A 27,761-nucleotide genomic window follows, 5' to 3' on the forward strand; every position below is an offset into this window, starting at 1 on the left:
CCTCAAAGGATGTAATGGAGAATTTCTAAAGAAGCTTGCCTTTTCATGGACCAAAGAGAAGACTTAACATTGGATCAAGGCAGAAACAACAGAACTCTTTCAAAGGAGCTGACACCATATTTGATGCAAGAAGGAATTAATGCAGCGCTCTGTTCCCTTTGCTTTGGACACCTCCACAGACAGCTGTTTTCTGAGAAAGCATCAAACCGCTACAGGAAATGGATTTAGATGTTTCCTTTACATGATGACAAAGCCTCTCTCTTTCTATGCCCCATGTATATGAATCTTCATCACATATGTTAGATGTGAGATATATATATATATACACACACACATTTATATATTTTTTTATACCTGACTTTTGCTTTCTTTCATTTTTGCCTTAATTTAAAACAGCATCCATATAAATTTCCTAATAACATTACTCATTTGTAATTCATTGGGGTTTTTACTTAGTTCTTAATGTGGATTCATTATTAAACCTGGTGGGACTTGAAGGCCAACACACGTGCACACACGCTACTATCATGGGGCCCATAAAGTAAAATACTTGGGGTCAAAGGTTTCATCCAGCAAAAGAATAGAAAAATAAGACATATTCATAAATTTGAAGTAAAACTCTAATAATTCTTATTTTTTAATTTTCAGAAAATGTAGCTTTCCTATCTAAAATAAATAAAAAGGGTTTTGTATGAATTTACATGAATTTGGCATTTTGCTTGGAGATAAGTAAACGGTCTGGTGGGTACAAAGTGTCTGTGGTAAGAAGTCAGAAGTGTCTTCAACACTCCACCTCCACTTGACACACTCTTTTTTTTTTCTCAGTACATAAGGAATCCAACAGCAAAACTGGAGTATGGAGCAGCAAAATAATTAATACTAATAATAATAATAGTAAACTTTAGGGGCACCTGGGTGGCTCAGTGGGTTAAAGCCTCTTTTTTCAGCTCGGGTCATGATCCCAGGGTCCTGGGATCGAGGCCCGCATCAGGCTCTCTGCTCAGCAGGAAGCCTGCTTCCCTTCCTCTCTCTCTGCCTGCCTCTCTGCCTACCTGTGATCTCTGTCTGTCAGATAAATAAATAAAATCTTAAAAAAAAGTAGGAAACTTTAAACTTGAATATAGACTAATAATAATAATAAACTTCAAACTTGACCTGGCTTGGAACCCTCTTTCCAATTAATGTTACTTGATGCCTCCGATTGATTCGTAAAAACAGGGAAAACATCTACTGGGTGGTCACATGGGGACTTGCTTGGTTCACATGGGCATTTAGAGTTGTTACTGTCTCCATATAACCCCTTCAGTGGACACAAATACTACAGCAAAACCTACAGAAGAAAAGACGAACAGTCCATTCATGCTTGACTGGACTTCCTGATGCCATATAGGTCCTCTTGGTCCCGGTTCTTTTCTTTCCTAAGTTATATTTTTGTCTAGCCCTAGTTGTTCCCTGCAATTCCAATTTTCTAGCCAAAAGGGAAAGGAGGAAGAAAGGTGGAAGGGGGGGGGGGGGGGACAGAAGGAGAGAAGGAGAGAGAGAGGAAGGGAAGTAGGGAGGGAATGACAGAAGAAGGGAGGAAAAGCAGGGAGGCGGGAAGGAGAGAGGGAAGCAAGGCCGTTACTTCATTTCATGTTACTTGCTACTACAGCTTGAGAAATGGGAAATTAACAAAATGAATACAATAGAACTACTGGTCCAAGCATCTGCAGCCCATTACAAAGCCTTGCCACAGCAACATTTATTCCTTTCCTCTCTCCAGTTCTCTCCTTCCAGCTTTTGTCCCCTCTCTCCCATTCAGTCGGCTTCTCATACTTGCCCCAATAATTACAGGAGAAACGAAATTCTCACCCAGCAAAGGGTGTGGCAATAATGTGTGTAAAGTTGATCCTGGAAAACCGGTAAGACATAAAATAAAAATAAAAATAAAAAAATAAATCCCAAACAGGTTTTTTTATTTAACATAAGGCCAAAGAAGCTATCAGGCGTTGCTGAATACTGTCTGCTAACTGTACAAAATATTGACTGCATGCCTCGCAAACACCAAAGTATCGGCTGGAATGCCATAGAAATAAATAACTTCTGCTATAAACACATGAAAACATATCAAACTGTTATCTCTTTAAACATATTGTAAATAAAAAAATTACCAGTACTTCTACACAATAAATATTAAGAAACCATTGACATCGTTGAAATGCACTCATATAAATTAACAACTTTAATTACATTAGCCAAACAGACATTGGTTAAAGAACTGCATGTAGTATGCCAAAAAAAATAATAATAAAATAATAATAATAAAAATAAAAAAATAAAAACAAACAAACAAACAACATCAACCACAGAACATAAAAAGTTTTAAAACAAAACAGGCTTCAGATTCTCTTGGCTTTCGTAATTCTATTTTTCTTTTAAAGAAAAATATCAACCCATTGTCAATGCACTGTTTTTCAAAGCATTTAAATAGAGGGTAAAACCCATTGAAAATTAATACAGAAGAAATGATTCACTTTATGCATAAAAAATAAATAATGTAGCTGAGACATGTGGTTTGCTTCTGCCCTTGAAGATGTGAACAACTTCTAAGCATTCATTTTCTCTGACCCATACAACAGCTTCTCAGTGATAAAGGGTTTAATTTAAACACACACAATGTCCACCCCCAAACCTTCTGCCCACATCTACAAGTTTCAATTTATTGTGTAGGGTTTCAGGGTGACTAAGTTATTCTCTACATTGAAAAGGGAAGTTGCCAAAAGGCCCCCAGGAAATCATTTTTTTTCAAGTGAACATAATAATTTGAATCTAAGCTTAATACAACCGAGGCATTTGTGTTCTCTGTTTTTTTAGAGTTCCTTCTTGAGGTCCAATCCCACGGGGGTGAAAAACAAAATTTACTTGCTCTTCCTTAGAGGAGAATGCAGGCATTCTCCTTGAAAAGAGTGTGGAATCAATCTTAAATATCTATGAAATTGATTGGTCTTTAGGGATAAGAAAATCCCAACTCAGTGTTGTGGAATTTGCCATGCTTTTTTGAAAAAAAAAAATGAAAGAAAGAAAAAGAGAAAGAGAAAGAAAGGGAGGGAGGGAAGGAGAGAGGGAGGGAGGGAAGGAAAAAAGGAGAGAGAGAAAGAGAGAAAGAAGGAAGAATCTAAACTATCAAATATATATCATTCTTAAAAAATACTTGGGGACAAATACTTTTCAGAGTTTTTAAGATTGGTATGAGTAGATTTTTAAGAGCCTAAAGATTAACCTTAGAGAAAGAGTAGAGAGATGCTAAGATCAGATAGCCACCCTGTTTTAAGGAAAACCTACTGTGAGGAACCCAATATGGTTGAAGTCGAAAGCTTTTTCTTTTGGCCTCTTGCTGCTACAAGAAAAGTGCGGTTGTTTACAAGCCTGCATATCTTCCAAGATTATTAAAGATAGCAGCAATTTATCATTCTATTTCAAGGCCACTTAAGTTTAATGAAATGTCGAAGTTTGGAGATGTTTGACAACCCAATAATTTAATTTTAACGAACACACCCCATTAAAATATTGTCATATAGAATTTTGTTTTGCTCTGCTACCAATTATTATAGCCACTAATCAAACTCCATCTTACACCCACTGTGTTGAGCACTCTTTTAAAGGGCTTAAACAAGATGGCGCACACACTTGAGATGAATAGGTGCCACAAACGGGTATCAGCTATCTTTCAAGCATCCTGCTTTTCCCACTGACTTGGACATTCCTGCTAGTGCACTGTGAACTAGGACTTGGTTCCCCAAACTATTTTCATGGATTCCATTATTAGTGCCACTACCAAATAAGCAGCAGACCAAAAGGCCCTCTAAGTTTTTCATGCAAATTTGAAACTTCCCTCACCATGCCACTTTCCTCACCCTGAATGATTTCCTGGTCAATGGTTAAGAGTGAGGAAGCAAGTACCAACTTACTCCGTCTTACATTTAGAGTCCACTCCCATGGTGTACATGTTCTATTTCTGCATAAGAAAGGGTGGACCTCAAGATGTAGTAAGTATATCTACTCAGGAACAACGTTAATGATTTGCCTACATACAGCCTAGTGTTCTAGTACACCAATTTAGTATGACTATCTCAAGAAGAGCTAAACCACCTTTTAGTTATGTTTGGTTTCTCACTATTTTATTTTTCTACAGTTAATTAAAAAAAAATCTATGAATTGACATTGACTTTCTGAAAGCTTCAGTATTTTACAAAATACTAACGGATGTAATTTTTCCAAATTATTAGTATTTTTTTCAGTTTTTGCAAACTTCAAACAAGTCAGTAAAAATAAGGCTCTGTATTTTTAAAAGCATATAAATGAATAACTTATTAGCTATTCTAGGCAAGCTAAATACTGTGGAATAAATTAGTAGAAATTTAGCTTTAAGCATGTACTTTGATATTTATAAAACAAAGTGTTTTTTTTTTCTTTTTTGCATCTGAGTCAATACATACAAACTTATATACCAAGAGTTTTGGCTGTAAATTAAAATATTAGGGATTTTTACCACTGATGCCACCCCGCAGTTCTCTTTCTTATTCCTAATCTCTTAAGACTTTTCCCCAAGTTATTTATCTTTTAATTAGTGACAGCAATATTATTTAGCCCAGCAAGTCATATCTCTCACAATTAGGCCGTAATCACCCCCCTCTCCCCCCGAAAAAGTACCCAACTCTTATTTTGGCCTAAAGATGAATTTTTTTTCTTTCTGAAAAAGCTTTCTGATTTAAGATTGATTCCAATAGATAATAAATATAAGTCACACACACACACACACACACACACACACATCAGCCTAGAACCTTGAAGAACACGAGTTTCCTGTTTTCCCCCACAGGAAATATCTGGGGGGATTGGGGGGGGCAAGAAAGAGGAGGGAGCTGGGTCCCTGCACAATGAAAGAGGGTCTTGCTGAAAATAGTCGCTGGAGTTTCCAGGCTTCTTCCCATCCACATTTTTGAAAATGTGTCCACCTAGTTCAGAGGAAAAGCAAAAACGATAGCCTATCCTTCTTAAAAATACTGTGTTTTGCACACAAACATTCATTGCTTTAAGAACATTACAAAATGACAGCCTGACGTGCTTAAAATGTGCATGGGCATATGATGCGATCCATGTTTATATACACACAGGTATGCATATGCACAAGCCATGTACATATACACGGACAAGCATGTAGTATTCTATGATAGCCAACAGTGTACAACTACTGTACATCCAGTATGAAATGTCCCGTTTCATGGATGTCAAAGGAGTCAAAAAACCAAACTTCTCAGGTCTCTCCAGCCTGAACGCCATCCACCCTACTCCGCCTTGAATCCCAACCCCTGACTCACTGATGGTGAATGATACCAACCACAGACAGACTGTTTAAAGGCTCACACAAATGTCTTTGGTGTATGTGTCTATTTTTTAAGGTACAAAATAATAATAATAATTATAATTATAATAATAAAAATAGCTATTTTGTGTGCTGTAGCAGTTCTCTTATAGCTCACATTAAGTGCAGCTCTTAACCCCCCCAACCCCCACCCAAAGAAAATACTTGTTAAATAAGGATTAGACAGGTCAAACACCATTGTAGTGCAAATAGTAAACGATAAAAAAAAAACAACATTTACAAAATATAGAAATGTTTGGATCCAACAGATGGACAAACATATTCCTTTCAAGTATCTCTCCTTGAAGAAAATAAAAATTAATCAGGTTACTTCCAATACAAAAAAGTCTCTCATTTTGTTCTCTCTCAGGTAAACAGTTTCAAACCTATTAGGTTGCATAGTACTAAGATCATAAGCACCTTAACGAAATGTAACTTGGTATTCTTTGTTCCTTGATTTTGCTCTCTTCCCATTCTTGGTCTCAAATGTTTGTTTTGTTCTGTTTTTAGGTTGGTTTTTGTTTTGTTTTGCTTTGTCGCAAAACTGGTGCAGAAAAGAGAAGTGTGACCACCTCATACTACTGTTCCCTTGCCTATACGTGTATGCACGTGTCGTGTGGAAATGCCTCTGTGTGTGTGTGTGTGTGTGTGTGCGCGTGCGCGTGTATGCACGGGCTGATATACACAGAGAGAGGGCCACACAGACATACCTTACAACCTGGGTAACTGGCTCTTCCAAACTCATGGCTTTCTAGATGCTATTTGGGTTGTGCCTGCCCACGTTATTGCAGACTAGACAAGTCGACTTCGAGGCTCACACTGAAAAGGGGACTGAAAAGGAGGAGACAATACTCCCATGTAAGCAACTGACGTCATCACCTTGATATCAGAAGAAATGAAGGGGGCGCTGTTCTCCCTCTCCCTCCCAATTCCCATCTGGTTCACTGCTTCATCTCTGAGCTCTGGCTAAGGAATTTTTCCACATCTTCCTTCATCTGTTTCAGGTTTTGTTTTTAGTTTTTTTTTTTTTTTTTTTTTTTTTTAAATTTCTATTTTTTTTTTTTTTTTCTGCTTGTTTAACTCAGAAACCTTAAACATTTCTTCATCTCGCCACTGTCTTCTCTGGACCGCTCTGACTCCCTGTCCCCCGGGGCCGGGCGCTCTATGAGCACCCGCACTCCTCCACTATCATGTTCTGAATGTCCTTCTTGATGATGTTCTGCCCATCGTCATAGTACAGCATGGACATGGGTCTCAGCTTGGTGGGCACACAGCACGACTTGAGGTTGGCGAACGGGCTGTGCCCCCGCATTCGGTAGTGGTTGATGACGGTCGAGTGGAAGGAGAGCGAGGACCCCGACGTGCCTGCTATGTGGCTCGGGCACTCGCCCTCACAGTAGTTGGCGTGATAGCCGGAGGGAGCGATGATCCAGTCGTTCCAGCCGATGTCCTTGAAGCTGACAAAGAACTGTTTCTTACAGCAGATGTTGACCTTGCCGTCGCACTCCAGGCCCCGCCGCCGCCGCCGGTGGGGGTGGTCTTCTGACTGGCGGGCCTGCAGCATGAGGAAAGGTCTGTGAGACTGCTCCTTGTCCTCGTCCGCCCCTGCCCCTCCGTCTGCTCCGTCCTTCTTCTTCCCCTCCCCCTCCTCCTCCTTCTTCTTCTTCTTGCCCAGGAGCACCAGGCTGGCGCCCGTCTCATGGCACTGCTCGCAGGCAATCCGAACGTCCAGGGAGCTCCTGCCCTGGTCCAGCAACCGCTGGATGCTGCTGGACACCGGAAAGATGTGCCAGGTGCTCTTGCGCGCGTCCACCACCTTTTCCGATATCAACACTTCGTTCCTCTCCTCCGCGAAGCCCATCTCCTCGGCGTCCTCCCCTGCGTCCGCGCTGCCCTGCGGGTGCTTCTGCAAGAGCCGGATGGTGACTTTGGTCCTGGTCCTGTTGGCCTTGGGGACTTTGAGGAAGAGCCAGACTTCGGCTCGCTCCACCACGGACAGGTCACTGCCTTCTTTGGAAATCTCAAAGTGCAGCGTTTTCCTGGCTGTGCCTGCGGATGAAACACAGCACGAGAGAGAGCAGGGACACTCGTTAGTTGTATGTGGGGGGGGGGGGGTTGAGGGGGGCAGGGGTGAGGGGGGTGGATCAGCACACACTCATCTCAGGCAAGCACGGGGCCTCTGCTGTGAGCCATCTCCCGCAGGGGTCAGCGAGTTAATAGCCCACCGGCCCGCAGAAAGGTGTTGACATTTTTAAATGGTGAAAGAGAAAGCGTATTTTGTGTCATGTGAAAATTACATGAAATTTACACTTCAGTGTCCATAAATGAAGTTTTATGGGACCACAGCTACACTCAGTTCTTTATAGGCTGTCTATGGCTGCTTCTGCCCTCGATCATGGAGCTGAATGGCCACAACAGGGACGGGCTCCGCAAAGCTGACACATGTGCTCTGGGCCCTTTCCGGAGAAAGTCTGTCAACTCCTGGCTCTAAAAAGAAAAGAGCCTAGATCTCAGCCAGTGTCCAGGAGCCTGCGGTGGGGGTGCGGGGGTGCTCTGCGTCTGTTCACTGCTTAATCTCAGTTGCATCTTCTATAAAATGGGAATGGCACAATGACATTGGACCCACTTTGCAGCAGGCTTGACGTAACATGGGTGGCTCAGTCGTTAAGCATCTGCCTTCAGCTCAGGTCATGATCCCAGAGTCCTGAGATCAAGCCCTGCACTGGGCTTCCCACTTGGCGGAAAGCCTACTTCTCCCTCTCCCGCTCCCCCTGCTTGTTTCCTTTCTTGCGCGCGCTCTCTCTCTCTCTGTCAAATAAAAAAGAATAGTATAATTTTAAAAAAGAAAGAAAGAAAGAAAACCCACTGTGAGCTCTAGCAAGCTGTCAAAGTGATGCTATTCCCACAGAAATACACAGGCACCCCCCCATGTAAGTAAGTGGAGCTAGTGCCCACCGAGCTAGACTCCGCCTTGGCCATGCATGACCTGCCCCACCCCTCTGTTCTTTCTTTCCCGGGTCCCTGCAGCAGATTTTTCTTGCATTTGGTTCTCCAGCATAGAGCCAGGCCCCTTTCCAATCATTGCTCCATGAAGCAGGTATAAAACAGAAACTATCTGGGATTCTGGGCATGACCTTGACTGCCTCACTTTCACCACCAGCTCTCTCCCAGTGCCCCGTCCTCTGTGGTGCAGCCACACGGTGTTTGTTCAAGGTCAGCTGTACCGCTACACTTTCTCACTTCCAGGCAGTGACACCTGCCTAGAACACTCCTGTTCTCAATAAATCACCTTCAGTGGCTGCCCTTGCTTGATAAGGGTTCAATCCCTGACCGCCCTGACCCCCCTGCCAATCTGATTTAGGACGCCCCTGGTCTGAGATCCTATCTATCTTATTCACTGTCACGGCCCCAGGAACGAGGCAACCACATCCTCAGCATCCAGTCATGTTAGATTAAGAGATCCACCTCCCACTGCTGCATCCCCCGTTTTTGCCTCCTTCCCTTCTGAATGCAGCTTAATGAGCCCCAATTACAGCAACTGCTACTAACACAAAGGAGATCCCCACACTGGCAAGGCAGTTGGATTCAGAGACCGTGCAGTTCCTGCCTAACTTAAACCGTTCTCTTTTCTTTCCATAAGCACCTGTGTGTCTATACACGCGGCAACATTTACTGCGAGGAACAGGTGTCCAGACTGGAACGTTCCGATCGAGGAAACAGCTTCCCTCAGTCACACTTTTACCGCTCGCTGGTCTATGAAACATGCCCTCTTTGCCCGACCGCCTCCTGTGGGTACCTGCTGACAACTGTCCAGCGTACACGCATCCCGGACGCAAATTAGAGAACAATGTTGGGGAAGGTCATCTTAGAACTCGCAACTCCCTGGGAGGGTCTCCCTGCCTGGATTTCTATAGCTAACGGAAATCCAGCCATACTTATCACTCTCAGCCCTGAGATGTTTACGGTACTATAAATTTTCGGCACAGTTTCAAGTTCTCTTTGCATCAGAAGGCAGGCTTTTCTGTGCATTGCGCACTGAAGATTCTGTTCTTAATTTAACACACACTGCATGCTGTGATTCTGATAGTGGTAAATTACTGAGGCCAGGGCCAGGAAAGGCTACATGTGTATACAAAAGATTCTCTGGCATCTTGGTATAAAGTCGCTAGCACGTTGGCCTCCAAGGTGGTGGTGCTGGTGGTGGGAGGTGGTGGGGTGGAGGGGTTGGGGGAGGTCCCTCTGCTCCAGCCTTGGATCTCTGGCAGGGGTTAAAATGAATGATAAAGCTAGGTTCGCGATTAGATCACCAGAGTAGAGAGCAGTTAGAAGGAGGGGAGACTGTCATTTTTTAAGGAACGTGATTTCTTTTCAAGACGTGAAGACAGTATTCCTCTTTGCTAAAAGCTGGTGGGTTTTCTGATATGCTGTTTGGCTTTTGCGGGGGGCGGGGAAGGGAAGAAAAAAGAGAAGATTCCAGGAGGGAGAGCTTAATGATTTAAATTTAAAGACATTCAGCAGCAGATCTGAAGGGGTAGGGTCCTTCTGGAAGCTCCCCAAGCCCAGACAGCCGCCCCTGGATGGGAGTGCAGGAACCGCCCTCAGTGTCCCTCAGAGAATAGTAACAAGCTACCTGCTGTTCTGAAACCTTACTGTGTGCGGGGTGCCACTGTAAAGACAGAGAGATAGTAGCTGCTAAATTAGAGAAGCCAGAGGGCACCGAGTCTGTGTTTTGTTTTTCTAGGAAAGAGTGTGAAACTGGAGACTCTGACTCGTCCTTGGGATGGGAAAGTTCTCTGGGTTTCAGGTAACTCATTCCCACAAGATCCTCTCTGCTTTTCCCCCGGCTTGGCAGGAGGGGCTGGGGAAGGTAGATAGATGGTCCTTCCTCCGGTAGAGAGAGGATCCCGATGGCAGTGTGGACCAGCCCACGGTGGGCTTTCTAAGAAGCGAGTCCAGAATGTCTACAGAGGCTGGGGGTGGGGCAGGGGCCAGGGTGGGCTAATTGGCTGACTTGATCCAAGGAGCTAGAGTACATGCAGATTGCTTTTGTAGGGGCCAGGGAGGCTGAGGTCCCTGGCTTCCAGGAACAGCCCACAGGACAGCCCCTCATTCCACCAGGGCAGGTTTCTAAGGCATGAGCTAGCCCCACCCCTTCTTCACAAGCAGCTGTACTCGGAAGCAAATGATTTAGTGTTCCTGAGAGAGGATCGTACAAAGAGAGTGCTCATTAGAGGGGGCTCAATCTGTCAGGTGCTGTTATATTAGGATCAGGGAGGCATCATAAAATGACTTTCAACCTGGTCCTGGCTAATAATTAACTGTGTGGCATCGCCCGCGTGTGTGGAGAAGCACAGGGCTGATTTACGCATCGGTTTAATTATCTGAGCTTGAAAAGACTGTTCCTGTATTCACATCTATTGCCTGCTTGCTGAATCTCTCCCCCATATTTCTGACATTTGGATTTTCCCCCTACTAATTGACATGCCTGTCGCCTCCTTCTCCTGGTGTCCATTTCTGGAACTGCTATTTGTATATTGCATGATATTTTATCAGGGAAAAAAAATAAAACAGATCCAATTTCATGAAAATGCTGTTGCCATAATGCTCAGGAGAACAGGGGGAAGAGAGAGATGCAAGTCTTCCTAATGTCTACCTTACATGCAGGTACATTTTAAAAGTTCTATTGTATTTGACTTATTAAACAGTGCAGTGTTTTTTTGTTTTTGTTTTTGTTTTCTCTTTTACATTTAGCTTTCATTGCAGAAGGGGGTGGAGAGAATGAGACAGCTAGAAGCTGAGATGATTAATATTTATCAGGGCTGTAGGTTTCAGAAAGATATTACAACCCTCAAATTTCTTAGATATGAAAAATAGAACTTGTCACTTGATTCTATTCCCTTTATCTGTATCTGACCTAAGAGAGAGTGTTAGACTGCGGTGGTGCTTTGAGAATGCTCCAGTCCTCAAATCTCTAGGCATAGCAATTTGAAAAATGGAAGGAGGTTGCCTGAGGCTGAGGTGTTTAGGATCAATTACTAATCAGTTTCAGGTTTGACTTAACGATCTCCTGCATCAAATCCTGTAATGGAAGCCTTCCCACAATGCTTTGTGAGCAGGTACAGATTAGTTGGTACAGGTGCGCACTGGGTTCCTGCATTATTACCTAGCTACCTAGATATAGCTGTTGGCTTTGCTAACCTTTCATTACCTACTCTCTGATAATATTCTTTTCATCCTCTGTGCTATTTTTTCCCTCCCGAGGCTCGTGAGCAAGTCTTGTATCACAGCCTCTCTGCCTGAGTAATTCACTAAGAAAGTCCCACGCAAACCCATGTGGGTGATAATATTTCATCACTTAAACCTCTATGAGCCCGGTGGACACAAAACCAAGGGCAGAGAGAGAGGTGCATAAGAATGAGTAGGAGGTATAAAGATGGCACCTTACAGGGAAGACCTTTGAAATGCTGCTGGGCAAGGGGTTGCAACAGAGGAAAGACCAGAAGCTGCAAGGAAGAATCCCCAAAGCACCTTTTTTCCTTTGCTCTCAGAATTTTTCAGATATTTTTAAGAACTCAAGCAGGAAAGCAGGCCTGCGGAGGGTTAAGCAACCAAGCCCCTGGTTGTTCCCATCCCCCACGCCAAGACTCAAAATTCTGCTCTTCCTCAAGCCCTCACCTCAGATCTGTGGGCGTATGAACATTTCCAATGAAATAAGCAACACACACACACACACACACACACACACACACACACACACACACAGATACACAGAGTATTTGGTTTGTGTTCCGTTTTGTTTTCCTCACCGTGTTCCTGCTTAAAGCATCCTGCTCTTGTACATAGGGGTAATAATTCCATCTCTAATGTGAATGTGGAAAATCTTGTTATTTATGGAGGATTTTAACTCGAGATGGGGGAAAAGCCTTGTTGTGAAATGCGGCAGTTACTTCAATTTTGCATTCTGGACCCAGATTTCGCTATGCGTAGATGTTGCGGTCACTGGTGGGAGCATACGGGGCAACCAGGTGCGCATGCGTGTCCTCTGAGTCACTAACTCTGCATTTGGACTGTTTCCAGGGGTTTCTGCAGAAGGCAGCAAGTGAGGTCCTAGAGGTGATGCCTCCCTTAACCTGAAGCCGAGGGTTTTGCCTTGGAGCAGAACTACAAGTTTGGTCATAAATTATCTGGATTGGTTTTGTTAGCCTTCCTATTTTTTTTTTCTTCCGATCTGCTATTGAATTGTAAATGCCAGGCGACATTCCTGCGTCTTCCATTTCAGTGGTGATGAAATAGAGAGAGAAAGAGAGAGAGAAAGGGGTTTTAGGTTCCGAAAAGAAGTAGAAAAAATTCTTAAGATTCAACCTACAGAAATTTCAGCGACTTCTTCCAAAGTTCCTGAGAACTTTTGCACTTTTGGTTTGGGGTCCAGGAACCGCTGGAGTATGAGGAATTCTGATCGACAGCTCACGCTCCAGTACAGGTTAGCAAAAGGGGCCAAGACAAATACAGGTTTTCATTAAAAGTGCCTGAGAAGGTATGACTCCCAGTTCTCCATATATGAAAGCTGACTTTCTATCCTCTGAGGGCTCCCCCACGCTAACTCCGACCCACCTACGTCACAGGCCCAAACCACGAGGCATCTTGCTTCTTGTTTCTTCTCCCCCATTTGGCTCCCCGCTCAGTTTAGAAACAAACGTATCTTCCGAAGCTGTACCCAGATTCTCACAGCAAACAGCCCTTTCCTCCCTGTTGGAAGTCACTTGTCATTTGTTGCTAGTGAAAAGCATTGATAAGACAGGCAAACCAGGCCACACAATGAGGAGAGGTTGAAGGCATTTTGGTCAAAGCCAGGCAGCCAGCCGTCTTAGGGAGAGATGTGTGAGCAGATCAGCGTTGCTGATGATTCATGGTCACACTTCTCCATGCTCTGCTTTGTTTGCTTCTGAAATGTTTCATTCCTCTGTCCTCCACAGAGCTCCAGAATGCTCCCATGTATCACTAGAATCCCCACTTCCTTTCTTCCGTCTCATTTACTGGGTCCCAGAGAGCCATGTTTCTCCCATCCCATAAAATCCTCACGTTTTCTGGAGGATGAGAGAAAGCAGGGGGCAACGGATAGGTACTAAGATTTGGGCGCTACAGAATGGGGCTTCCAGGAGCCGAAAATGCCTTTCCCTAGATTAACCGCTGAGGAGCAAAAGTCTTTGGAATGCGCCCTCTTGTGGCCCATCACTTTTCATTATCGAGAGAAGAAAGTGTGTAACCCCTAAAAGCACCCTTCAGTGCAGGGTAACTCGCAGGAAATTTCCTTAGGCTGGCATGAAATCGGTCTGAGTCAGCTCTGGCTTGAGATGACTTTCTTGGGCTGGGGAAAAATAGTCCCCCAAGCCAGCCTTCTTAGACCCCCGTTTGGCAAGTGCATATTTCTAATTCAACCCTTCTGTAACGGGAATCCTCCAAGCGGGGGAGATTTATATGTTGCTTTCAACAGCACCTGGGCTTAGCCAGCATTGTGCATTTCCTGGGGCTTCCTTTGTCCTTCTGTCCCTATCTGTTCTTCAACAAGTGTTGTCAATTGCTATGTTGATTACCATAATCAGCATATAAATCTGGCAGCATATGGAGACTCGGTAATATGCTGTTACTGTACACTGACCAGATATTGTCACAGATCACAAGAAGGTAAAATAAGATTGAGCCATTGAGAAGGCCACTGATTTCAGCCTGGCTGACAATTACACAGAGAGCGCACTTGACCCTACCCATCCCTTCTTCTCCTTTAAGGTCTTCAGGTAGACACAGAGCATTCTGTGCCAGCTGTCCTGAGAATGCAGTCATCTTGGGTGACATGTGTTACAAAAAAATAATTTTGATCTGTTGGGAGAAATTTCAGGAGGTCAGGGTGCAATTCCTCACCCCTCAATTAGTAACAACTCGTATCAACTTTACAAAGATGGGGAACCTTCCACCTGAGCCCAAATGGGACAAACTCAGTTCTAAGAGTTCTAGGCACTTGGGTTTTTGGTGGCCCCTCACTGCTGGGCCACATCATGGGCTTTAGTTAACCATCAAGAGGGGCTGAGGCAAAAATTAGACATGAAACCCCCCAACCGGGGAATCTTAAGTTTGATGCCTCTGTGGCCCGGGTCTCGGTGGCAGTGACTCACAGCCTTCCACGCTGTACAAAAAAGAGTTTGTGGAGGAAGGAAAAATGAATACCGTCTGCTATTCTCCAAGTTCTTACATTTGACATTGTTTGAATATCATTAAGGTTGAGTTATTCCAAAAGCAGCAAGACATTTTTGTATAGTCAGATGATAAAACTCTTTACTGGTTGGCAAAATCAGCAACAAAATACTCATCTGGCACTCCTCTTGGAGAATCAGCTGCCCAGATAGCAATCATTAATTCCGCGAAATCCTAGTAAATCAACCTGAAGTTGACGTGTGAAACTTCTCAGATGAGAAAAATAAGTAAGTGTGTCATAAACCTTCTCTGGGACTCCAGCAGCTCACCCGAAGTCGAGTTGTAAACTCAACCAGGAGAAGTTTTCCATTACAAACCTTAAACTGGAGTCAACACGTGAGTCCAATGAATCACCTTTTAAAAAAGTAACTCAATTTCTTTTAAACTAAACACCTAACGGGAAAGAAAAAGGAAAAAAAGGGCAAGATTTCCTATAAATGAGAAAAAGATGGCCTCTGAGATGAAGGCCATAAGTAAGAAAGAATGTAAAAGGTCAAATTCTTTCACTGCAGAACCTCTCAATGCCAAGAGCGGGATTTGCTAGACAAGTCAGCTAGGTCAGGAAGCAAGGCTTTCTCCAGCATCAGGTGTATGTTAATAGTGGTCCCAGGGAATAGGTATACTTAGTCATCTGACACAGGTAAGGCCAATGGAGTAGGGCCTGAAATTCAAGCCATCATGTGTAGTAACTGGTATATAAAAACCTATACGGGTTCCCTTTGTATCAGCACAGGGAGCAGACAGACCTCTAGACTACTGGAATCCGTTCCCCTCCATGGGACTGAATGTCAGTAAAGCACTTTCTTCCCTGCCCTGCCATCAGGAAAGGTGAGTGGCAAGGTGGAAAGGCCACCCTGACTTGGTCTCCTCAATAAACTTTAACAGATAAAGTTCTAAGGATCATGTCCTTTGGGGCCTGCATCTAGAAAGAGCTTTAGAGAAAGAGAGCCCTTCTTTGAAGAGAAGCTTCTGGTGAGAGAGAGAGAGAGAGAGACACTGTCCTGCCAGGAAGCTTGTAGGGCAGCAGGGCTTCTCTCACCAGGGAAGCCAGGAAGCCAAGCAGGCTATCTGCTCCCCAAAAGGATGCCCAGGTCTGGCACGGTTTTCTTGAAAACAGAACATCTGAGTCAACAGGTTTTCAGGATTGGAAATTCTGAGTGTTGCCTTAATTGTTTATACTGCTGCGGCAAACTTTTAAACAGATATGCTGGGAGTCCCTGCACGTACTTTACTGGCCATATGCTCCAACAAACAAAACAATGGCATTCCTTTCACATGGGTTTGGCAAGAGATATGATTCTTTAGGCTGGCATTACCGTGAAAGTAACAGGGTATGAACACATCTGTGTGCCCGGGCGTGCACGGGCTTGCCGCATGCGACGGGTCTGAGTCCCCTAACTGTAAAAATAATCTGCCTCCACGTCTGTGGCCACACTTCTGACAGGTATCTGTCTACTCAGCAACAGGTTCCTGTGGTCCTGAGCCAATGATTGGAACCTATTAAAGTTCTTCCTCTTAAGGATTGAGTGAGAGTTCAGCGTAGTATCTGAAGCACTTTGTCAAGGTTGCATTCCTTGGCAGAGAGCTCTTAGTAACTTTGCAGAGAACAAAACTCTCTTTTGGTGGTGGTGGTGGCGGCGGTTGCTGAGAGAGCAAAAAAGTCAGTGTTCCAAAAGTGACTGCCGGCTCAGTGTCAGCTGTCCCCCAAAGTCCCTCTTCCCTGCCTGGAAGGTGATGCCTGTGCTCCCGGAAGACGGAGTTTCTGAAGGGAGAAGGGGCTGTCACTAATCAGAAGCATGCCCTCCTTCCCCGGGGTGGCCCCTGGCTAGACTTTTAAAGGGAAGGTTCGCTGGAAGACAATGACTTCATCTGTGCCGTTCCCCGCGACCCCGCACTCCGCGCACGCCCCCCCCCCCGAAACTTTGGATGCGGTCCGGGGGCCTCCTGGACCCCCTCCCCCCGCACCCGCAGACGCCCGGGCTCCCCCTCGGGGCTGCTCCGAGCCGGTTCCCGAGGCAGGGCGAGCGAGCCGCGGGCACCGCGGGCGTCCAGACGCAGCCCGGCCCTCGCAGCTCGCTCGGGGCGACCGGCCGAGTTCAGCAAGTGCGAGCGAGCCGCCCGCGGCCGGGGTCGGGCTAGAATCCCGTGCGGGCGCAGCCCGCTCCCCCGCCTGCCCTCCGGCCGCCGCCGCCGTCGCCGGCGCCAGCCGCCGAGTGACCTCCCCCGGGCGCCCCGCCGCCGCCGCGGGCGCAAGTTCCTCCTCGGCCGGCCGGCCCGGGGCGCGCCGCCCCCACCCGCGAACGCCCGCACCGACCTGATTCCGCGAACGTGATGATCTCCGAGGTCTGCTCCATGAGTTCATTCATTTCTGCCCTCCTGCCGATGTCATCCTCTATCTCCACGTACCCGTTCTCCCCCACTTTGCCCACATGGAGCTTTCGGATGGCGTTCAGAAGCGCCGCCTTGGGCACCGGCTGCGTGACTTCGGGTCTCTTCTTCAAGTGCAGCATGTTCAGAATGTGCTTCTTGACGGCCTCCACCATCTCCGGCTGAGAGTTGGGCACGTCCTTTGGGAGGGCGGCCAGCGCGCAGGACGGGCAGTCGGGGGCCGCGCCGTGCCCCTCGGATCCCGGGGTGGGGGAGCTCTTCACTATAATCCAGCAACTCGCCAACAGAAATCCTCGCAGCCAAAGCAAGGGCATCCTGGCAGCAAAAGTTGTTGTGATTGCCTTTTTAAAAGGCCCTGCTTTTCCTCCCCCCTCGCGCACAGGTTTTGTTGTTGTTGTTGTGTTGTGTTGTTTTTTTTTTCTTTCTCTCTTTCTTTCTTTTTTTTTTTTTTTTTTAATTTTTTATTTTTTTTCCCCCTTCTCCTCTTCAGCAAATTCTCTGGAACAAGAACAAAAAGTTTTCTGTGAAGTTTTGTTTGCAGGTTCCCTCTCGGAAGGCAGTCAGTGCTGTAGGTTTGTGGCTGTCAGGGAGGAGAGTTCTGACTGTCTCCGAGTAAGAGAGAAGGAGGGAGGGAGGGAGGGAGGGAGGGAGAGACAGGGGGGGGACAGACAGAGACAGAGAGAGGATGGGAGGGAGAGAGACAGGGAGAACGGGAGAGAGAGGAGAGAAGGGGGGAGAGGGAGAGAGAGGGAGGGAGGGAGAGAGGGAGGGAGAGACAGGGAGAGAGAGACAGGGAGAGGGCGCACGAGGGGGAGAGAGGGAGAGAGAGAGGGAGAGGGAGGGAGAGAGAGAGAAGGAGAGAGAGAGAGAGGAGAGAGAACGATTGGTCCTAAGTGAGTGCGTGAATGGGCGAGGGAGGGAGTTTGTGAGTAGAGGCTGTGATTAGGAAGGGGAGGGACAGCCCGTTTTCTGACAGGCTGCTTTCCTTCTGCTCACTGTTCCCTCACACACACCTCTCTTCAGATATCACCATTCTCGGGAGTTCTACTTTCCCTTCTGAAAGAAATCCTCCTAATTTTGTTCTACTTCCCTCCCCCCTTTCTTTTGCTTTCTCTGCCCAGTCCCCTTGCTTCACCTTCTTCCTCTTTTGGAGGGGAAAGAAAACCCCACTGGAAGGCACTGTCCCAATCTCCGGGGATGACTAGGTTGAAACGATCTGCCCCCAGGGCCCTCCACCCTGCAGCTCTAGGTGACACCCCCCCCACCCCGCACCCCGGCCCCTGCCTCCTGAGGCAAGGCCAGGGGTTCCAGGAGGTGGGCAGACAGGTAGTGGGGGTCAAGGGCAGAGGGGCTGGGGAGCCTCTGGGTCTGCCAGCCGGTGAGAGGGAGTCCTGGAGGTTGCCGGCTTCCCATTCATTCATATTTAAATGTTCAGGGTCACCCGCTCTGGTGGGGGATCTGAGGGAAAGGAATAGAATTGCTGTCTGGGGTCATCTTAGACACTCTACTTTCCCCAACTGCAAAACGCAACCAGGCACTGAAGGATTCACAGGGAATATTCTACCTGCTCCTGTCACCTGAAACTCTCTCCCCTCTCCCTAACCGCCGCCGCCCCCTTCTGCCCTGCGCGCGCAGGCACACACACACACACACACACACACACACACACACACTACAGCCCACCACCTCCAGCCCGGACTTAACAGATAAAATGCAAAGTTCATTTGGCCTTTCCCACATTATTTCCTACAAACAGTGTGCTCCTAGGACTTGGATAACTGGTCCCAGGGGAAAAGACTCTCCAAAATAAATTGACCAATGATTTCCTCTGCCCTGTGAGACTTTTTCAGCCTGCCTCCTACCCTGTCCTGGACCAACGTGTTCCTGGACTGGGCCCCTTGATGGCTCCTTTATCCCCCCAAAGGAACAGCACAGATGAAATCATCATGGATTTCAGCGTTCACAGAAAAAGAAAAATGTGAATTTTTAAACAATGCCTCTCTGAGTTTTTTTTATTCTCCCCCCCACCACCCTTTTTTCATTTTCTGTCTTATTGCTTTTATCATGCAGAAGTATCTTTAAGAAGTCCATCTGTTAAAGCTTTCTTTCTCTCTCGGTTTCTTTCCCACACATAAGCCCTCAGTTTCTGTAGATATAGTCAGCTTATATCTGACACCTAGTGTGTTCAGAGTTTTGTAGTTAAGCAATGAGCTCTGGGTGGAAAAAGTTAATAAATATCATTACTACAAGCCTAGGATCTGAGGGCAAGAGGAGGAGGGTGAGGAAACTGTGACATTAAGGTAAAATTACAGTTTGCAGAGATAACAATGCTTTTCTGAATCTGACACCCTGTCCCCCTTTTCCAAAACAATTACTTGCAAGACTTTCTCTGTTCCAAGCCACCTATCACAGTTTGGGATTTCTTCTCCAGGAACATCAATTACTCTGCTCTTCTTCTTAAGACCTGGTCGACATTCCTTAAAGAGTCTAATTTTTTTTTTTTTTTTAAGTAGGGGTAATGGTGATAGAGAATGGGGAGGGGGCAGCTGCGTTATAACCCGTTAATCAAACATCTTTGAAATACAAAACCTAACATAATCTACCGTATTTGGCGTCACATGTACAGCACCCAAAGCATTTTGTAGCCCAATTAAATTTTACAAGAGAGTCTGAAATAAAACTCTAGGTCTAATGACTCCAAACAACTCAGAGGGTCCTAAGAGCCGCACGGAGATAAGGGCAGCTTATCAATATTTGGATCCCCTCTGTCTGTGTGTGTGTGTGTTCCCTGAATTTACTGGTGGTGAGTGGAGCTCTTAAAAACAGCTTTCTCTGTGGCATATGTACTTGTCTATAAGTGCTGAGTGGGTTGAATACACACGCCGTCTATTTGCATGTTCTACTATTAAAAGCTGTATTAAGCTGCCTGGATCATATCAAAGGTACAAATCAACAACGTGCCTGGAAAAGCAGTAAGTAAATTCCTTCCAACCTTTTGAACTACTCTGCATGTGTCAAGACCTCCTAAGTAAGAGTTAAAAAGCATTACCTTTCCGGTCCTCTCTCTTCCACCAGCAGACTCTTGGATCATGTGGTAAGAGCTGTCTGAGGAGTTCCTCTTCATGGTTTTGTCACTCTGAAGTTTTATACTGTACTACTTCTTTGCACACTCACACATTGGTACCACTCAAACAGAGGAGGGCTGGGGCTTTGTTTGGGATTGGTTAGAATCAGCATGACATCAGCAGATGACTGGTTTTTCCAGTGTGAGACATATTTCATAATTCATTATCTAATGGAAAGCCTTTCTTGGCTGCTGGGACACTACTTGGTGATCACCGAGAGCCAGGGAAACCTCTGACCGACTAGACTACCTTTTAGAAAAACACTGACATTGAACAGCTAGAGCTCCCTGAGTGTCCAGCTTCCAACTTTTACTGCTCGAGCACACACTTCTCATTATATTCAGGTTCAGTTTTATGTCTTCACATAAAACATCTGTTACTTCATGAAGTTGCCTCTATTTACAAAGTATTTTATTGTTTCTTACAGGGAAGAAAATTTGCAGTGCTCTTTATGGGGATTCTGATTTTACTTTTTAAAATAAGATCCTTCATGGAGGGGAGAAAAAGGGGAAAATATGTTTACCTATATGAGAATGGTCTGCCTTCCCTGACTTACACTATGATTTTACGTCTTGAAATTGAATGTCTGCTTCATGAATCACATATCACCCAGAACTTGGAAAATACTCATTCTCTGCTAGTGAACTTTGTACCTATCCTTCCCAAGTCTTTAAGAATTCCAATCCAACTAACAGAGAAAGAAAGCAAGCTCACACATCATTCTTCTTTATCAGAACTGCCAGTCCTGTGATTTCTAAGTTGTTGCGAATATAACATGAGATTAATGAAAAGAAACAAACGTTCCTTGGAATAGGAGTTAAGATGGTGAGAGTTTCTGTTGGGGGAGAGGGTTGCTAGCAAGGCTGAGAAATAACACAGTTGGGAGGAATCTTCAGACCAGCACAGTGGGGAAGGGTTGTTTGAAGGAGCAAAGCTGAAGCATGAGCCGGGACTCATGACAAGTTGAATAAAATGTGCAAAATTGGGAGCTAATGAAAGCCATATGACCAGATATGTTGTTTTGTATGCAGGATTTAACATGCATAAAATAAACTTTTCACTGTGCCCACAAGCAAAATATAGAGGCTCTGGCCTCCTGATGTGTAGTTGGAGAAGGTTCCTTTAGGACACCAAAAGTTTGCTGTGTGGGAGGGTCTGCCTTGGCTAAGCACAGAGAGAGTGTGGATGGTGAGCTGTGCATTGGGGTGGGGGGGTAGTCTAAGAACTGCATACGCAGAAATAAAGTAAGAAATTAAATCATTAGGTTGTAGAAGAACAGAGGGAGTCTGGGAAGGAAAGATAGAGACAGGATCAGTTCTGGTTAACTCCCAAACTCCCTGCCAATCAGTTTGGAATCGGAGGGAGGGACTCAACCTCTATGGAAGAAAGGAACTTCACCAGCCTTTCTGATGAGCACTCCTGGACAGCCCTGGCAGGCAGGGCCTCTGAAACCCCCTGTCCCCCCACCCCCACCCCAGGCATGAACCCTGGTGTCCTGGAAATACCATCGTGTTTATGACTTTGGGGGCACAAAACAAACCCAGATCAGACAGACCCTGTTCCATGGTTTGCTACCCAACAGAACCTCAGCCCTCAGTGTCTGGGCCTATCAAGTGGGATCCACAATACTCAACTGCAGGGTCAAGGGCATGCTCAGAAGATCGCAGGTGATACTCTTTTGGAGATGCCTTGGGGGCTTTCTGTCCACATTCGTGTCCCAGAGACGTGTAGAGCCCCTTCTAGAGGAGCGACCTTCTTCTACATGTGTGTGTGACTCAGATCGAGTTGGCCCCCGGAAGCCACCGAGGTGCCCACTTACCGGGTCAGCCCACCCGCAGTGATGTCATCCTCTACCTGAATCCCCAGCCTTAGAGCTGAGCCACGCTGGAAATGCCTCCTCACTCCGTGGAAATTAAGGTGGGGACGGGGGGGGGGGGCCTAGAGGACACAGGCAGGTTAAAACAACTTGGGTCGCATCTCGTGGACCGGGAAAGAGCTCTTGCCTGCCGAACTCAGGGCCCAGGGGTCAGCCCAACTCCTGACAAGCATCTCCTTTTCCTGCCTCGGTTTGGTTTCTCTTTCACTTCCGGCCCCCTCCCCCCGCAGCGTCCCCACGCCCGGCCCTGCGGTCCCCGCTGCTCGGCCTGCTACTGTACCTTGAGCAACACCTGCTGGCAGCTCCCAGGGATCACGCCGGAACGCGGCCGCTGCTCGAGCCCGGCTCGCGGCGCCGGAGTCTGGGCCAAGCCGCTCTGAAGCGGCCGCCTCTATTTTTACCCCGAGCACCAGCAAGGGCAACTTCTTTTAAGAGCAGCTCTTGATTTTTCCCCCCTTTTGGCAGCTAAAGAATTCAGCGAAGGGGGAGAAAGAGAGGGTGGGGGGGGAATCACTATTCAGTGAGTGCAGCTGGGAATCTCTGAACCCAGCCCTCGGTGCCAGGGTCGGAAGCAGGGCCGGGGTCAGGGACCAGCGCGGGGACCCGCGGGAGGGCGGCGGCGCGGGCAGGGGCGCGCGGGGAGCGCTCACGCCCCACGAGCTGTCCCCTTCCCCCGCGTGGAGCTGGGTCCGACCCGCTTCTGCGCTAGCACGGTGGCCCGCTGCCACCGCGTTTTCCACCTAGTGCAGGCGGCCTGATTTACTGGCGACTTCACAAAGCTCCCGACTACTCGCCCAAGCGCTTGCAGGGGCTCTGTTCTCGCCTCGAGGAGCGGCCCCTGGAGAACCCGGCGGAGCAGCTTGCTGCGAGAAGGAGCCGGGAGGGAAACTGTGGTACCTTATTTTACTGTAATTGCAAAAGGCACGATGTGCCAGAGATTTATATTTAGACGTTGTATGTTTCTACTTTTATGTAAATGGAGCAATTAGGGCCCGTCTTGCTGCTGCTAACTCCAGTGCTTGTGCCTTGCTGGGGAGCTGGTGTTTTCAATCACAATTAGTGAGCTGGTCAAAAAACAAAGTTCATTTAAGGATAAGAGCTCAGTGGTGGGAAGAGAGGAGAGACTGGCGTCCCCGGGGGGGCCTCCCTGTGGCCTGTGGTGCCACACACCTTAGGGCACGGCTAACTTATAGTGGTGTTTACCCGTGGCAGCAGCTGTCCCCGTACAAAGTTGGCAGAGATCAAGAAGCAAGAATGTTCATTTTTCTTCTCAGGCAAACCGTATGTCCTTCGGCTTTCATCCATGCTATTAATTGGTCTCTTTGCTCACTACTCCTAGAACAAGGAGACAGGCCTAGAAAACGGGGCCGTTTTTCACGGCTCTCTTATTTTCCCTGCGGTTCACGCACTGCTGTTATTTGGTGAAAAATACACGCCAGGGGACACAAACGCCCCAAGCAGGTGACCAGCAAGTTGTCGTCTGATTCAGCTGAAATGGCAGGAGGCTGGGGGGGGGGGGGGGGGGTTCGGAGCGTGGACTCTGCCGCTGACAACTCAGGGTGTTTTAGTTCCTTCCTATGAAAAATCTGTTTCCAAAAAAGCATGATTTCTGGTTCATCCCGTCTGGGAAACGGAACATAAAACGTGACTATGGAGAGAAATCAAAAAGACTCGAGGTGTTCTCAGCAGCTGCCGTGTTATTCTGGGTTCAAGGCAGGAAAGCCTTGCCTCAGTGGGGAGCCGTGACTCCCTCGAGAGGCAGCTCGGAATCCAGAAAACGTGGGCAGGATCCAGAGTGATATTTGCTGCAGTGAGATCAGGAGTCTCGTCAAATGGTTGAGATGGAATACAGGGTTGGCAAGCCCTGCCTGTTTCCTGGACAGCCGGAGCCTGCCCATTGCCTGGGCCCTTGGGTTAGTTAGAGAGACTTGGGACAAGGAAGGATCAGCATTCCAGATCCACAGTTGAACCTGGAAGCTGTCTGCTTTTAAGTCAAATCAAGCAACCAACACAGCCAGAGAGGGAGAGGGAGACATTAAAATTCCTCCAAAACTCATTAGAAAATAACAGGGTCAGAAATAGTTAATCCCAAACCCAATTCCTAAACCTCATATTTCTCTGAGAACCACCAGAATAGCCCACGAAGCCTTGTACTGTGTACAGCTTCTCTGTTTGCTGAGTATTTGGAAATGTCTTATCTAAACCGAGGGAACTCAGATGCTACGACTGAAATGATTAGGAAAATAGAAGAAGAAGGGGGAGAAGGAGGAGAAAAAGGTGGAGAAGGAGAAGAAAAAACCCAGTAAACTATTCTTCCCGTCTACAGTAGCGGTTGATGATTTTCCTCCCCAGGAGACATTAGGCAATGTTTGAACACAATTTCGCCTGACGTATCAGGGAAGAAAAGTTCTAAGGGCATCTAGTGGGTAGAGACCCGGGATGCTGCCATGCATAGATCAGCCCCCAAAAACGGAGAAGTTATCGGGCTCCAAATGGTGATTGTTCTGCAGTTGAGAAACCCTGATCAAGAATTTAAATTTTCCAGTTTCACCTAATTCCCTTCCTAGGTGTGCTCCAAGGGGCCTTGGCAACTAGGCAAAATCTTCATAATTTAAGTGATTCTGCCTCCTTGCATGTCTTGTGCTTCCTGATTCATGGAGGCCCACACCCCACAGAGATACTGACACAGAACAAGGGTACCTCTGGGGTGACATTGTCGCCATCCCCACTAACTGTCCAGTGCAGCCGCTAGACATTTCGTGCTGGCTTTGTGTTCCAACCCAAAGCAGAACCTTGGTGACCAGCAATGAAACGACATGAGCTGGCCCACACCCAAGTTGTTAGGAGACAAGAGACTCCTGGAGAAGGGTAAGTGAGGGAAGAATGAGTTGTTCATTTTAGCAATCCGGTGTCAGATAAATCCACACAATGGAGAATTCCCTGAAGCAAAATTCACAAAAGTGAGATTACCGCACCTTTCTCCCTGAGCAAACAAATATGATGGAGCTTGGTTTTATTTGTTTAATACCTTAGGGGAATGACACAGAGTCAATATCCAAAGAGATAAAACAGAATGCTTTCCTAAATCCTAACGCCTGTTCCAAGCAAGATTATATTCTCCAAACTTCCCTTTTAAGAGGAAATGGTATGGACTATTTGAGGAAGGCTGTACCCTGACAGGTGGGGCTTTCCTTAAAGCCTGGGGGGTGGAGGTGGAGGTGGGGGAACGGGACTGTGTGCAGGGTCCCATGTCTTGGAAAATCACCGTGGTCGTCACCCACTGGTGTTGCTGAGACCCACAAGAGGGAATTTTCCTGGATCCAACTCACTTAGAAGTGAAATGCTGTTCTCCACATGATGAGACCAACTTGCCTGGCTCATGACTTAATCCCAGAGCGACTGGGCTCATCCAGAAAGGAGGGGGCCAGTCAGAGATTGTTTTAAGATGAAGAGACACCCTTGAGCGGAATATCTTAGACACCCTGTGGCCATTTCATCAACTCCAACATGTGAATCACAGTCTCCTCAGGTAGATGGTTATTTTGGAACCTGAGGCCCCAATCTACTTCCAAATGATTCAGAAATGCCTGGATTTCTTCCCAAGAAGTAACCATTTACTACTTAGGAAAAACTCAATATATAGAGAGACATGATCTTCTACCAAAAAACATATAGTGAGGAGGGGAAAAAAAAAAACCACTCTCATGAATAAGAACTGAGTAAATGTGCACACAAAGTCCTTGCCAGCCAATATATATTTCCAAACTGTTTCGCATAACTCAGTTCTAAGCCAAACAGGAAACCTCTGCTACAGGGTTGGACCTTCCTGTTGCCCCAGAAGAGTAGGAAAATACTCACAAGAACCCATCCGATGGACTGTTGTCATCATTTCTCTCCCCGGGTCCCCTCAGGGAGCGATGTCCATGGAGCCGTCTTGAGGACATACAGGTTTAGCCTAGAAAGTCCACTGGACCCATAAGGGCAGAGATCTTGATTCTAATCCAGCTTCATCTATCCGCAAAGATACCCCACGACCTGTTCCCAAATTGGAGCTTCAGAGGGGAAGACGCAGAAAAGGCCAGGGACGGGACAGTTTTTTGTATGTATTTTTTTTTTTTTTTTTAATCAGGGAATTGCTGCATCCCTCGTGTGCTGATAGAAAGAGTCCAAAGGTTCTATGCCTCTGTGGGAGCAGCTCCGTGGCACGTCCGGACCCGCACGACGGGAGCGCCACTATTCCGGTCACTGTGTACTTTTGTGCACACTGACAGCACACCCTGGCTCTGGTTCAGCTCGGTTAGTAAATATTTCCAGGTGCCTCGCTTAGTAAATATTTCCAGGTGCCTCGCTCTCATTTTAGGAAGGTCAAGTTTGCAAAGGTGAACTAGCAAGCAGGACCTCTGTAAGCCTTTATCAGCTTGGAAAAGCAAACTGTAGGTGCAATGTTCTGAGAGTTTAGAACCTCCAGATTCTACAACTCATCTTCAACTTTCAGAAAAACTACTGATGCCCACCATCCCTTTTCTTGGTCTTCACTGAGTTCCTTTTCAAGGGTGAGAGAGACCAATGAAAGAAGGGAGAGCCATTGTATTAGAAGGAAAACAGCTTCTCCCAAAGAGCCGAGATCAATTTGGGATTGATTAGTGAACAGGGGCAGAAAGCCCATCGTGTCATTTGGCTAACTCCAATATGATTATTGAACTATGACATGAGAAAAATTAAAATGGTGCTCCCGGGGCGCCTGGGTGGCTCAGTGGGTTAAAGCCTCTGCCTTCGGCTCAGGTCATGATCCCAGGGTCCTGGGATCGAGCCCCGCATCGGGCTCTCTGCTCAGCAGGGAGCCTGCTTCCTCCTCTCTCTCTGCCTGCCTCTCTGCCTACTTGTGATCTCTGTCTGTCAAATAAATAAACAAAATCTTTAAAAAAAAAAAATAATAAAAAAAAATAAAATAAAATGGTGCTCCCTGTAGAAAAGAGTTCACCCAGTAAGTTCCCAAATTGCAAGGAGCTTTTGTTTTATTAGATGCTCTTAGCTTCATGTTAGTCACAGGGAAAAAAAAAAAATGCCCACATACACACGCACAACTAAATGTAGTCAGTTTGCTCAGCTGTTGCTGACGTCACTGCTGCCCACTAGGAATGAGTTACTGTAATAATCCCCCTTTTATTAATCATAGGCTGGAGGAAGTAGAAAGTGGGTGACATCATTAGGCAAAAGACTGGGCTAACTCACGCTCCCATTTACTCAGCTTTATTATAACATTTCTCAAGTGTCATATGAAAGCGATTACCATTTCACACTTTCCCCCTCTGAGCCATCATCCCTAACCTTCAATCCAGACTCCCATAGAAGAGCTTAGCTTTCAGATGGAGGCACGGAAAGGCCAGATCTCCCCCAAGGGTCCTTGTTCCAAGGAGGAAGGTCCTCTCCAGAAACAGCTTCTTCCTTGGCTTAAGAGGGAGGCAGTCTCTGGAACCATACGTAGCATCCCAAGTGACCCTCGGTTCACACTGGCCCAGTGGGGTCTGATTGGACAGGACAGCCCATCGGGAAGAGGACCCAAATGATCAGGATGGATGCGGCTACACACGGCCACGTGGTCACCAAGGGCATAGTCTCTGCACCTCCAGGGATCTGAAGTAGGAAAAACTCCATGTGAAGATGGGCCAAAAAGTCATGGTTAAGGGAGTTGGTCCTGCAGCAAGGCTGCCTGGATTCAAATCCG

At 46.5% G+C, this 27,761-nt stretch overlaps 1 protein-coding gene across 3 annotated transcripts; it reads right to left on the bottom strand.

The window, feature by feature from the left end:
* Positions 1 to 1,934: 1,934 nt before the first annotated feature.
* Positions 1,935 to 26,222, bottom strand: INHBA (inhibin subunit beta A). Of its 3 annotated transcripts, none has more exons than XM_059170582.1 (3): positions 25,895 to 26,222; positions 16,962 to 17,533; positions 1,935 to 7,450 (listed from the first exon to the last, which is right to left on the bottom strand). In XM_059170582.1, exons 2-3 carry the CDS (start codon positions 17,347 to 17,349, stop codon positions 6,564 to 6,566), a joined length of 1,275 nt encoding a protein of 424 aa, XP_059026565.1. In that variant the 5' UTR covers positions 17,350 to 17,533; positions 25,895 to 26,222; the 3' UTR covers positions 1,935 to 6,563. The 3 variants fall into 3 exon arrangements, with proteins under 3 accessions (XP_059026565.1, XP_059026564.1, XP_059026562.1); XM_059170581.1 differs by lacking the exon at positions 25,895 to 26,222 and adding an exon at positions 20,085 to 20,171; XM_059170579.1 differs by lacking the exon at positions 25,895 to 26,222 and having other exon boundaries at positions 16,962 to 18,030.
* Between the last annotated feature and the right edge of the window lie 1,539 nt (positions 26,223 to 27,761).

This window comes from Mustela lutreola, chromosome 4 (genome assembly GCF_030435805.1).
Source record: "Mustela lutreola isolate mMusLut2 chromosome 4, mMusLut2.pri, whole genome shotgun sequence".
NCBI lineage: Eukaryota > Metazoa > Chordata > Mammalia > Carnivora > Mustelidae > Mustela > Mustela lutreola.